The 13,015-nt window shown below is 36.9% G+C and overlaps 1 protein-coding gene across 5 annotated transcripts in view; it reads left to right on the top strand.

Annotated features, from left to right (window-relative positions):
* sbf1 (SET binding factor 1) overlaps window positions 1-13,015 on the top strand; it is a 73,976-nt gene that overhangs the window by 24,554 nt on the left and 36,407 nt on the right. For 4 of the 5 annotated variants that reach the window (XM_028448620.1, XM_028448616.1, XM_028448617.1 and 1 more), the window contains exon 2: window positions 10,336-10,421. In XM_028448620.1, the coding sequence (XP_028304421.1) occupies window positions 10,336-10,421 (86 nt within the window). The remainder of the gene's footprint in view (window positions 1-10,335; window positions 10,422-13,015) is intronic. The other variant, XM_028448615.1, reaches the window with a different exon arrangement.

Raw genomic sequence — 13,015 nt, 5'->3', positions numbered from 1 at the left:
CAGGAAGCGGCAGCGGGGCATTACTGGTCTGGTCGGTGGCTGCAGAGTATTGTGTACAAATTTGGGTGGCAGCAGGGATTGCAAGGCTTTGTTTTCGTGTGGCATTTGCAAGTTATGCCACTATCCCCACGCAGGCAATGGTGGCACGGACAAGCAGACGTGCTATGTAAATTTCAAAATAGAATCTTAAAGATGACTATGTTTATCGATGTTTTCATTGTGCATCGATGTAATTGGATCGTTAATTAATTGTTGTATCGATAGGATTGATGTATTCTTACACCACTAGTTGAAGCTATCCTCAGCTTCGGGGTTAACTCTCTTGCTTCACAGCAGTCATTGAGTATGACTTAGGACTCAAAAACAGCATACAGCTTATAATTGATCTGCTACGGTCACATATGCTCGCTCACTCCGCACATAGTCGAGCGACCAGCACAGTAATTCGCAGTTAAAGGGCCACGAACCCACACTAGGGCTGGGTATTGCCAGGTACCTCGCGATATTATATGTCACAATATCTTTGCCCACAATGACGATATTATCACGATACATTAGGGATGTAAAGATTAATCTTGAGGCAGTTAAAAATCGATTCATAGGTGTGGCGGTTCATATCAATACTCTGAAAATTGAATTGCAGTACGTTTTTTCTATTTATCTTTCTCTTGTTTGGACTACGTCACTCTCACGTGATGTGAGCATCGGCGCCAGGAGAGCACAACGATTGGTTGTAGGCTAGCAATCCGTGTATCATTGGTTCATTCGTTTTTCATTATGTAACAAAAACATAAAATGAAAAACGCCTTGTTTTGAAATTCAAGCTCCAAAAAACGAACACCTTTAAACGTTTTCTCCAATACCGATTGGCCAAAGTACGTGACCCGGAAGTGTAGCATTACCCGTGTCAGTTACTTGTACGAAAACACAAGCTGTGTCATGGCCGGACTGGAGGAATATACAGGGTCAGTGGCAAATGTTTTCGCAGACGGCAAAACACATTCCGAGATATCTTTAGCTCTGCAACACTTAGGAGTCTCTAAATCAGGGGTGTCCAATTCCGGTCCTCGAGGGCCACTATCCAGCATGTTTTAGATGTTTCCCTCTTCCAACTCACCTGATTCAAATGATCAACTCCTCATCCAGCTCTGCAGGAGCCTGATAACGATCCTAATCATTTGAATCAGGTGTGTTGGAAGAGGGAAACATCTAAAACATGCTGGATAGTGGCCCTCGAGGACTGGAATTGGACACCCCTGCTCTAAATCCTCCGAAATGTCCGTGAGGAGGTTCTGTGCCCAACACCAGCTAAAGTGAAAAGGACACAATTCGGATGCACAGTTGTAATTTTATTCCAGAGATCGTTAGTATTTTAATAATGTTTATATTATTAATATTACACATATTCGGACTGGAGGAGGTGTCCAGGGTATTCAGCTGATGCCACCCCTGGTGAATGAAAACACCAACTACCTGGGTCTCCAGCAGGTGGGTTAGGACTCTACCCAGGATTGATGCACGTATCTGAGCACTTTTGTAAAACTGATGGGAGAAGCAGTATTAAAGCGACAGACCTCCTCTGTTTCCACACTCCTCTCCCCAAGCTTTCAACTTTTGATTGTTATGTATTTACTTTATTGTTGTCATCTTTTTCTGACTTGTGTAGTTGTTTTAACAGTTGTAAAGTGTTTTAGAGTTTTTGAAAAGCACTTATAAAAAACCTGTATTATTATTATTATTGATGGGACAAGCGAGATTTCCGAGTCTGAAAAGGAGAGTGTGAGTCGGGCCGGTTTGCAAAGGCAAAGAGATTAGGAGGTGCATTGGTGTTTTCATGGCTAAAGATATGAGGCCGTAGCCATAAAGTAGTTTATTTATGTTATTTCTTTGTTATGGGATTTGTTTTAAAGTAGAATTGTTAAGGCACAAAATACATTTTCAGTTGCACTTTTAAAAATAAAAAGAACTATTATTCAGTTTTGCAATGTTTCCTGTAGAGCCAGAATTTAACTTAATGGGCTTCTTCTTCATTTGTATTATTCCTTTATTTGTTTCATTCAGGATTTATTTTTAGTTAAATTGCATTGTTTTGAATAGTTTATCAAGGGATTCCTTTGACAATGAAAGATAAAGGGAACTAGTACAGTATTTTCTAAAAATAAAGGAATATTTTTCAGTTATTTGTCTACAGTCTCATTTTGTAAAATAAATTGTGAGAAAATTGTATCGTGAATCGTATCGGGAGTTGAGTGAATCGTTATATCCCTACGATACAGAGATTCTGCGATAATTGATATATCGCGGGACATTTCATCCACAAAGATATTCAGAAATTCACTGTCTCCTCTTCTGTCTCTTCAAGGGGTCCATCCTAGTTAGATGGATTTCTGAGGTAGCTGAACTCACTCACATATGCTGTCCTCTGAGAGGCCAACAAAAAGTTGCACAACGTGTGTATTCTGCAGCTAGTTGTTAATAAAAGTGTCTGTGTGGCATTTTGCTCCAGTCACTTTAACCCAGAATCCTCTATTTGGGAAGACTGTGTTGAGTAAAAAAAAAAAATATATATATATATATATATATATATATATATATAAGATATTGATATTTTGATCATAAAATGTTAAAAAAATGAATTATGGTGATGATATCTTCCAGCCCCTAACTTCAGGAAAACTGTCTTTTTCTAAACTCTGTCTTTTTCTTGACCCACTTAACTACAGCATTGTTTGTTTAGCATGTGTGGGGATTGGACATAGACTCATGTCATTGCTATCTGTGTAGTGTAGAAAAGCCAGAGCAGGAGAAAAGCCCACTTACACTGTGCACATTCATCCAGTCGCACGCGTTACTCAGCAGCATTGTGGGAACTGAATGCACAGAGCTCATTCTGCTGATTGTGCTGCTCACACTGTAGAGACACATTCATAAGGCTGACACAAGAAGAGACGGGAATGGGACATTTGACTGTTTCAAGTCTGTTCAACATGTATGAAGAGCATCTCTGTAATAGTTTGTGTCTTTACTGCCATTGTGGCATGTGATCACTCATTTAATGTCATTAATGCTTGTGATGCTGCTTTGATTTTAGAAAAGGAAATACTTCTTGTTATATCTCTATTAGTCAAAATACAATGACACTGATTGTCTGTCAGTGGCCAGGATTTGGCTGCAGCAAACTTTTAGTCTTCAAAGTCATTTTTTTAGAAAAAGCAAAATAGGCAAGTTTATCATTTTAAACTATTTGGACTAGTGTCACTTTGAAATGGCTTGATGTCCAGGTCGGCGATTTTCCAAAATTTGAGCTCTTGTGTGCAGGCCTTGGTCACTGAAAAGTGTGCTTGACTTCTAGTTTGTGTCATATTGTTAAAAACCTTTTCAGACAAAAACTGGACCAGATCTAAATGCAAACCAATGCACAATGTCAATTTATTAAGGTATTCACCAAATGATTAAAAATTAGATGAAATTGCTCTTAAAGTCTAAATTGAATCAAAACTAATTTATTTTTTTTGGAAGGTCACCTTTTTTTTTTAGTGTGGTTTTAAGAGCTTCAGCTGTTCGTCCAGGTTTTTTTTTTTTAATGACGAGCCGACTTATTTGCAATACATTGTGTAAAAACTATACTAAAAGTTTATCAGTGCGTAAAAGGCTGAAAAATACGTGCACAAAAAATAATCTGTGATTTATAAATTGTATAGTGTGTATGCAGGCTTTTATAAATCAGTCCACTAAGAAGTTTGCACAGGTGGATTCTCCTCAAATCCCTCAAATCTACCATAAATGGTCAATGCAAAAGACCACGAGTGTGTTTGCATCTATAGGAGCCTTTAGACCAATGGCATTTTATGCTTAGTCATGGCAGGAGAGACGAGGAAAAGGAATTTGAATTCAGAACAAGGAAGAGACGCATGCTAATAAATAGTTGATTTAACTGGTATACCGTAGTTTTGTATGAAGTAAAGATTGACAATGACTCGAGATATATTTGCTAAATATTTTCAAGTGTTAGTGTCAATATTAAGTTTTTCTGCAACAAGCAGTGGCTGAAATAACAGGTCATTTATTTTATATAATTTTAAAAGTCCACGTAACAAAAAAAATTAATAACAGCAAAACATAACAACAGGTTACATGTATTCTGTTTTTATATTTTGCAGAAATGCTGTACTTGAATTAAGTTAACAGTAGCATAACCAACTTAACATCTGCATTGCTTCACCCCATGGAATTAAATTCAGAGGATCCAGCTCTTTTAGTGGGGTCTCCTAACCCTCTTCCCCTGGTCAGGGGTCTGCAACCTTTACTCTACAAGGAACCATTTAACCTCATCTCACCTGGATTTAAGTCCTCCTGGAGCCAAAAAATACCTTCTCATTGAAGACAGTACAGTGTATTAAATTCTATACAGTTATAGTTATATAGAATAATGTTTTATTTATATTGATCATGTAAATGGCAACTTAAAAACAGTTTAAAATAAGATTAAATAAATTGACTTCAAGAAATAAAACAGTATCTTGCATCTTCAAATTCTTACTCTTCTTAGTTTACATGAACACAATGTTATATAAAGAATATTTGTTTTTAGTTAATGTATTTGAAAGACTACAAAAAGTCACTTGTATTTGATATCACATGATCATGTGATCAACACATGCTATTTACTAATTTCTTGCCACACATAAATCCTGCATATTTAACCGGCACATTGGTGGTTAAATGAATCTTCGTCTCGAGCCCTACGGTGAAAGGTATAATAACAAACACAGCTTTCAAGTTCCTTTAAACATGAAGGGAAATGCTAGAGCATTATTTTTTTTTTGTAATCCCTAAGTGTTTTGTCAATGTTTGTGACGCGCCATGAGAAAACCAGGAACAGGAAAAACTCAGAAAAAGCACAAAAACCTTTTTTTCCCCCGGAAAATATTTTTATTTTTATTTATTTTTTGCTTAATATTGTAGTTTAAGTCATAAAGAAAGCACTCCATGCTTAAAATAACATTATTGTCTATTGTTTTAGAACAGTACATTTTGTGTTTGAAAATGGCTCGTTTTAGTGCAGAGCAGCTTCTATGTTCCAAGAGTATTAAACACTTGGAAGGGTAATGCCCTGTGCGTGTGCGTGCGTGTTGAAGTCAGCGACTCTCTCAAATGATACAACTTTTAGTAAATGCAATAAAGGACATACAGAATACAGAACAGGTCTATTAGTTTTTGTTTTTTTCTTGTTGGAAAAAATGCTGCTTGTCTTCCATTGTGCCCTCTTCTTGTTTTGAAGGCCATGTTTACATTTCATAGATGTTTTTGCATCAATGCACATCTACAGATCAGATGATTACAGGGAAAATCAGTTTGACATCTGCATCATGCTTGAAACCATGTTGTGAACTGGTGTATTAGTCTCACTGAGTGAGTGTGATTGGTGGTGTTTTTTGTATCTGTGGCAGTTCAGCTTGCATGTGTTTCCCTTTGCTTTAACTGGCTGACTGATCCCAACCCTGCTTTACTATTGGCTGGTGGTTGATCTGCACTGGCTTTGACTCCAATACAACATTTAGATGTCCCTAATGCAGCAAGTATTAAAGATTCATGCTTTTTGGTCAGAACAGTGTCAAGTTTAGTGACCTAATTTATTTTAATTGTTGGAGCACATCCTTGCACTGTGTACAGAGTTTTTCTCGGTGCACATATTATGAATGAGACCTAGATACTGTAGGTGACAGTTCTAGCTATGATTTCATATTTTCTGATGAGCGCTATAATTATTGATTCTTGTTGTAATTGATGCTATATAAAATGTAATTGAATTATTTCAACCTTTTCAGAAAGGGCCACTGAAATACAGAGCTGATGTGTAAGATCAGGGCAAGTCATCAAAATGTTGAACAAATGTTTAACCTTCAGTGCTCTGACTGACTCTAAGGGTGTTTTAGGTGTTTGCTTATTGTCTTTGAATCTGTTTTGGTTTTTTTGGTAAAGGCCTACATCCTTCATTATTCTGCTCTGAAATGCTGGTGGAAGGTGAAAACATTTCACATTGTGTTTTGGCAGAGATTGGTATTTTGGTTCATGCTGTTTTCCTCTGGATTGGCATGCTTTGAATTGGGAGGTGGATGAATGCTGCTATTAAGCAGCCTGCAGGGCCACAGCTGAAAGACGGGCTTGTGGTGGTTGCATAAGTGGCCCTTTGTTGTGTCATTTTGTGGCAGTGATGAGGCTGGTTCAGGCCTTCAGTGGACATGGACTCATTAACTCGCTGCATTTCAGCACATTGTCAGAGGTTTGAACACAAACTTACGAAGTGGATGGACAGATATGTATGTGAAACAGCTCTCATTAACCTTGAATAGGACTTATAAAGACTGGTCTTTGTGTGATATGGTGAACACACCAATCAATAAGTCTATTCTTTCCTGTACATACGTTGAATGTAGGGCTGAAACGATTATTCGATGAAACACATTAGGAAAGAGAGTCGACGCAAATTAGGGCTGAACATTTTTGGAAAATAATCTAATTGCGATTTTTTTTTTTTCCTCAATATTGTGATTGCAATTTATTTTTGCAATTATTTTTTCAAGGGCATCTTGTCATGTATTTTTCAATGAACAAGCAATAAATCAATCTGTTCAATAATAAACAATTTCAAATTTATTTTAAAATTTAAATAAATATAAAATATACATTTTAAAGCCCAGATTACAACAATAAAGCAAACAAATCTGCGGCTTTACCTTCAACATATCTAACTTCACGTTTCATGAAACATGTAAACATGTGGACTGTACTTTTTAAACACTCTGAACTTAACAGGACAGTACAAGACAGGACAGGAAAAAAATTAAAAAAAACATTGCAACCTTTGCGATTAGAAAATCGCGTTTTATGATATCGCGAATATGTCGCAAATGCAATTAATCGTTCAGATCTAATGCAAAACATCTGAGTCTGTGTCGTTACATTTGCGTTAGCGGAGCCACTGGGTCTGATCTTCGTACCAGAGCATGGCGCACCAGCACTGACTGTGTTTTTCTTGAAGCATCACTGCTTTTTGTTCTGCTATAGAATAGTAATGTCACGATTACAGATTTTCTTCCTATGAGTATTGTTAGAGAAATAATTGGGATATCATGATTATCATTAATTATTTTGACACGATTTAATTTTACACCACCAAAAACACGCAAAATCACATCAACACTCCTTTTAAAAGTTGACTATTTTTATTTTTTTCAATTTCCATCTCTGGATGCTTTTGTAGCAAAATAATACATCAACAATGTAAAGTAACTAATGATGTTTCAGCAAGCAACATGTTTGGCCTAAAATGGCCAAAAAGTGCATTTTTATCACAGACACCACCCAGCTTACTTAATGGCAAATGACACGGAAACTATTTCATACAAATGTATTATGTTAGGTAAACATTGACATGACTTAACACAGTCACTATTTTGCTCGATTTCACAGTAACTTTTTAAGGCACCCAAAAGAATTATTGACTGCTGCACTAGTTGAATGTAAAGCACTCCTGATATGATTGAAAGCAGCATAGCCATGCATGCTGAATTTGATGAGTAGTTGACTTAACTGGCGTACCGTACTTGAAGTAAAAATTGACAATCACTCGAGATATATTTGCAAAATATTTTAGTGTCAATATTAAGTTTTTTGGCAACAAGCAGTGGCTGAAATAACAGGTAATTTATTTTATATCATTTTAAAATAGGACTTAACAAAAATGTTTTTAAATAGCAGCAAAGCATAACAACAGGTTGCATGAATCCGTGTATCATTCCTTCATTCATTTTTCATTATGCAACAAAAACATGAAAAACGAAAAAAAAACTCTCATTTTTTGGTATTTGTTTCCATAACCAAAAGGAAAAAATGGAAAACACCTTGTTTTTCAAATTCAAGCCCTTTTGCTTCGGTACAGAAAACAAAAAACGGAAAACGAACACCTTTTTCCATTTTCTCCATTACCGATTGGCCAAAGACCGCGACCCGGAAGTGTACTCTCATCCGACGCTAACGGCTATGCTAACGGCAGTTTGGCATGACAAGATTGCTGCTTCCAACTGTGCATCCGTAACATGTCCTTTTCGCTTTAGCTGGTGTTGGGCACAGAACCTCCTCACGGACATTTCGGAGGATTTAGAGACTCCTAAGTGTTGCAGAGCTAAAGATATCATGAATGTGTAACGCTTCACTTCCTGGTCACGTACTTTGGCCAATTAGTAATGGAGAAAACAAATAAAGGTGTTCGTTTTCCGTTTTTTGTTTTCTGTACCGAAGCAAAAGAGCTTGAATTTGAAAAACAAGGCGTTTTCCGTTTTTTCATTTTGGTTATGGAAACAAACATCAAATAATGACTGTTTTTTTTCGTTTTTCATGTTTTTGTTAGAAAATGAAAAACGAATGAACGAATGATACAAGGATTTACATGTATTCTGTTTTTTTTATTTTGCAGAAATGATGTACTTGAATTAAGTTAACAGTAGCATAACCAACTTAGCATCTGCATTGCTTCACCCCATGGAATTCAATTCAGAGGGTCCAGCTCTTATAGTGGGGTCTCCTAACTAGTGGTGCAACAGATCAAAAAACTCATAGTTCGGATCGTATCACGGTTTTGAGTCACGGATCGGATCATTTTTTGGATCAGCAGAAAAAAGAAAAAGACGAGGCAAATAATTTTGCTCTCCATTTATTTTGTAAAACATTTAGTGCAACATTTTTCTGCTCTGCTTAAATACGAACATTTAACTTAAGGTGTCAATCCAATGCTTAAATAAAAATTTTGAATCACATAAAAACAACTTAAAGTGCAATATAAGACATGACACCTTCATCCTTTGAACAGGTTAGTGTATGGGGAAAAAAATTAAGGCATGACACCTTTTAAACATGGAGAGTGAATTAAAAACTATCTTATGCTCACATCATCAAAAAAGAATGAAAGAAGGAAAACAAAGCAGATCTGAGTTTATCATTTCAAATTTTTACAATAGTCAAGGATGGCCATCCGGACTAGAGCCGATATTTATTTAATAAGAGCCTTAAAAGACGTGGATGGACGGAGGCATAAACATGACGACATTCACCCACACACCGCAAACGGAACAGGCTTTATTGGTACATTACTGATGATGCACGATTCATTTTAAAAAGTTTTTTTTTTCGTCAGCCAATCCGTGTCGTGTACGCTCTCTCACTCCATTCGGCGCATTTTCAAAATATGGTCAAACTATGTACTCGCACAGATGTGACCAGACAATTTTTACTCGCTCACACTGAAAAAATAGTTACATATGCGACCAATATGGTCGCAGTCTCGAGCCCTGCCTACTATAGTTTCCATAAACAAGGTCATTTGTAAAAGCAGCATTTCAGATAAACTTTATTATTCCCTGTGGGAAAATTAGTCGTGGACACAGGTGCAGTTCTGCTAACAGTCAATACGTTCATCACAAATAGAGACATACCAATGACACAGCACAAAATCAATAATACAATACAATTACCAGTTAAAGTACTCATTTGGCTGTAAAATACCAATAATACAATAATGCCCCTTAAGGCCTTCTATGGCAGTACAGTAAAATCCAAATTAAAATACCAATAGGGCTGTAAAATACCTATGATGAAATAAGATACCCATTAAAATACCAATATAGCAATAAAAAGCTGAATCACATTAAAATTCATTGTGTGTGGGCAGTGTGATATTCACTATTTAATATTCTAGTAAAGACGGTAAATGTGCTGATCATTTATGCACTTTAAACATGGTGATGATCATTGCATCCCTTTTATCCTGTTAGTTAATCAATAAACCTCCTGTTCTGGCTTTATTTAATCTAATGGTTTGTTGTTGCATTTTATGCCTGGCAATGGTCAGCTGGGGGACTGTCGATAGCAATTATATATTGCTATAATCTTGCATGTTGATATCATATAGATATCTAAATATAATCCATGGATTTATTACATTTTTTTAGTAGATCAACGATCATGGCAACGATGATGGCAGCATCGTCAGTAAAAGTTAGATACAACATGTTTTTCTGCAAGCGTTTTCTGACCAACATGTGTATCTGTATAGGGAGCTCTTTTAGATCTCACAAATGCCATTGTTGCAGTGCTTGGTTAATTTATTATAAATCATAGAAAACTGTGAATCTATAAAACAGGATAACACAACTTATTGAAAACTAAAATAACCAATTGGGATGAGAGCCAATCAATGTGCAATAGTGGTAGACTACAAACTGTAAATACATAAACATGGACTGACCTTGGCATTCGTCTCTCCTCCTTTCTCTGCAGTAGAGGGCGAAGGTCAAGGTTGCATTCTCCAACGGTTTCCTGAGAAAGACTGGGAGGACAGCCCGTTCCCACAAGGCATCGAGCTGGTAAGTCACTACTTGGACAATTACATAGATTGGTCATTATTCAGGATTCCTGACACCTGGACACTTACTAGTGCTACATTTGATTTGAGTTCTGTGTTAAATTGGTAAACAAGCAGTGGTGGACAGTAACAAAGTACATTTACTTTGTACTGTAATTAAGCACTATTTTGGAGTGTCGTTGCTTTCACTCCACTACATTTGAAAGTCAAGTATTGTTCTTTTTACTCCACAATACTCTCATTATTCAGTACTTCTTCTCTCCTTTCAGCTCAGTTTTTTTCATTGCTTCAGTTCTGATTCTTAAAAGTCTCTGTTGATCTTCTTACGGGTTGTCCCAGTTCAACCATAACGTTTAATACGTCATGCTGGACAACGTAAGAGCAAATCAGAGAGCGGTAGCTCACGTCTAATAGTGTTATTGTTTGGATAATCGCTTTGGCAGAGATTGACCCTGAGAAGGACAAAGATACTCTGCCTGAGCATCCAAGGCCGTTTGTTAGGTCCATGTTCAAGGTTTTTGAAAACAAAAGCAGCAGTTTAATGCTGGCAACACTGTCTGGTTAGCTAAACACAAGACTTAGTAAACATTGAATTTTATTAATTCTTTAGTGTTTGTTACATATAATTAATGATGATTAAATGTTACTACACGTTACAGAAATGTGTTTTTTGACAATAAAACAGTTTTTTTTTTATATAAAACAATTGTATTTGAGCTTTTTGTTCATTCTGTGAATAATGGAGTGTTGGTTGGTTTGCTGTGGTTTTATGAAACACAAACCTGAATGTTATGTCAATTAATGAAAGACCACTGTTATTCATTTGTACTACAGTACTTTAAACATGTAACAGGTTGTTCATCAGTGCTTTCTTATTTGCAATTATGATGATGAAAATGATGTAGGAGATTTTTAACTCATTCAGTGCCAGCCATTATCAGATTTTCTACCCCCTCAGTGCCGGCCGTTTTTCAGGATTTTGACTGATTTTAAAGACCCACAGAATATTTGATGACTGTGACTCTCTTGAATCTGACACCAGATTCTGAAAGATTGAAGCCTCTACTTTCATCAAAAAAAAAAAAAATTGTTTCTGGCTTGTTTCGTTCTTTTGTAATCAGCCGTTGAATAGAGAAAGTTTTACACAAATCTTCAGTTTCAGAGCAAAAAGCTAAGAAAAAAGCCGTTTTGTAAAAAAAGACCCTGTCAGTGACTTTAAAGCTATTTTTTTTGCTTTAGTGACAACTCTAACATCTGAACATTGTTTCCTTATATAACACATAAAAAAAAAAACACTGAGACTGGGCTTTTGATGGCAAAATTATTAATATTTTGCTGTCTGGTTCAGAGTTGAATGTATTTCTTACTGTATTTTGGCGTTCCTCCAACTTTCTCTCTCGTCAGTCTGTACACACGTAACTTCCTCTTCCTCCTGGTCGTGCAGTGTCACTGCTTGCCCCGTTTTTTTATGGTTTTATCTCACCATCACCACATTATCCATGAGTTCCACACATGCTCTGGTCGAGTGTGCGCTGCTGGGAACGTCAACTCTGTATGCAGCGCCATTTTCTGTCTCATAAACGCCTTTCCTTTTTCCTTCTGAGCTCTGCTGAGCACAGATGATCTCTCATCCAAAGGTGCGCTGCTACCTCCTACATGTCACCTATTATTTTGCTATCTGGCTCACAGGCTGGGGGTATTTTGTACCCCCCTCCACACCACTCCTCCTCCCGACACGCAGGGATGACCCGTTTAGCCCGGTTAGTTGATTGTTTTATCTCACGATCACAACATTATCAATAATCCACTCAGGTCCACACATGTTCTGTGAGCTGCTGGATACGTCACAATATCACTCTGTAGCGCCATAATCTCCCTTTTTCCTGCTCATTCCTGCTTTGCTGGGTAGCATCAGTGGCTAATCTCTCATCTAAAGATGCACTGCTGCCATCTTCAGGGCACAGTTGGTCACTACAACACCCCACAGCCTAGATATTGATGAGGGACCTCCGCCAGGGTGTTTTCCAGTAATCCCCGTGAAAAAAACTCAAATGACGAGTTACTCGTCAATAGCACTGAGCATTTGGACTTGAAATGATGAGATATCTCATCAATGGCACTGAGTGAGTTAATTACTCATTACTTAATTTTTTTTTTTTTTTTTTATTTAAAAATTTTCAGTAGTTTTACTAAAGTAATATTTTGACTGAGCTACTCTTACTTTTATTTTATTAGTATTTGATAAGGATTATCTGTACTTTCACTTAACAATTGAGGGGTACATGAGTGTCTTTGTGCTAATTGTGCATTTTTTTCCCATTGGGCTCAGTTTATTAATAGATAAGAACATGTCTGTGAACTAACATTGACTTTGAGTGTTATCCTGATGTGCTCTGACAGCAGCCTGATTCCTCCTTGTTATTGAACATGAACAATGTTTAAAAAGCAGTATTCACGCTATTAACAGCGTTCTCTCAGTTTTGCACTAATCAGGCTCCTGTGAGACAGTGATCTGTAACACAGGCAGAAAAATGCACTTCCACCTGTTGGTGTGCTGAGGTCACACTCTACATAACACTATAGCTAAGCTAAAGC

Source organism: Gouania willdenowi, chromosome 6 (genome assembly GCF_900634775.1).
Source record: "Gouania willdenowi chromosome 6, fGouWil2.1, whole genome shotgun sequence".
Classification (NCBI taxonomy): Eukaryota; Metazoa; Chordata; class Actinopteri; order Blenniiformes; family Gobiesocidae; genus Gouania; species Gouania willdenowi.
Note: the sequence above shows the minus strand (reverse complement) of the source record. Positions and strands in the feature narration are given on the sequence as shown.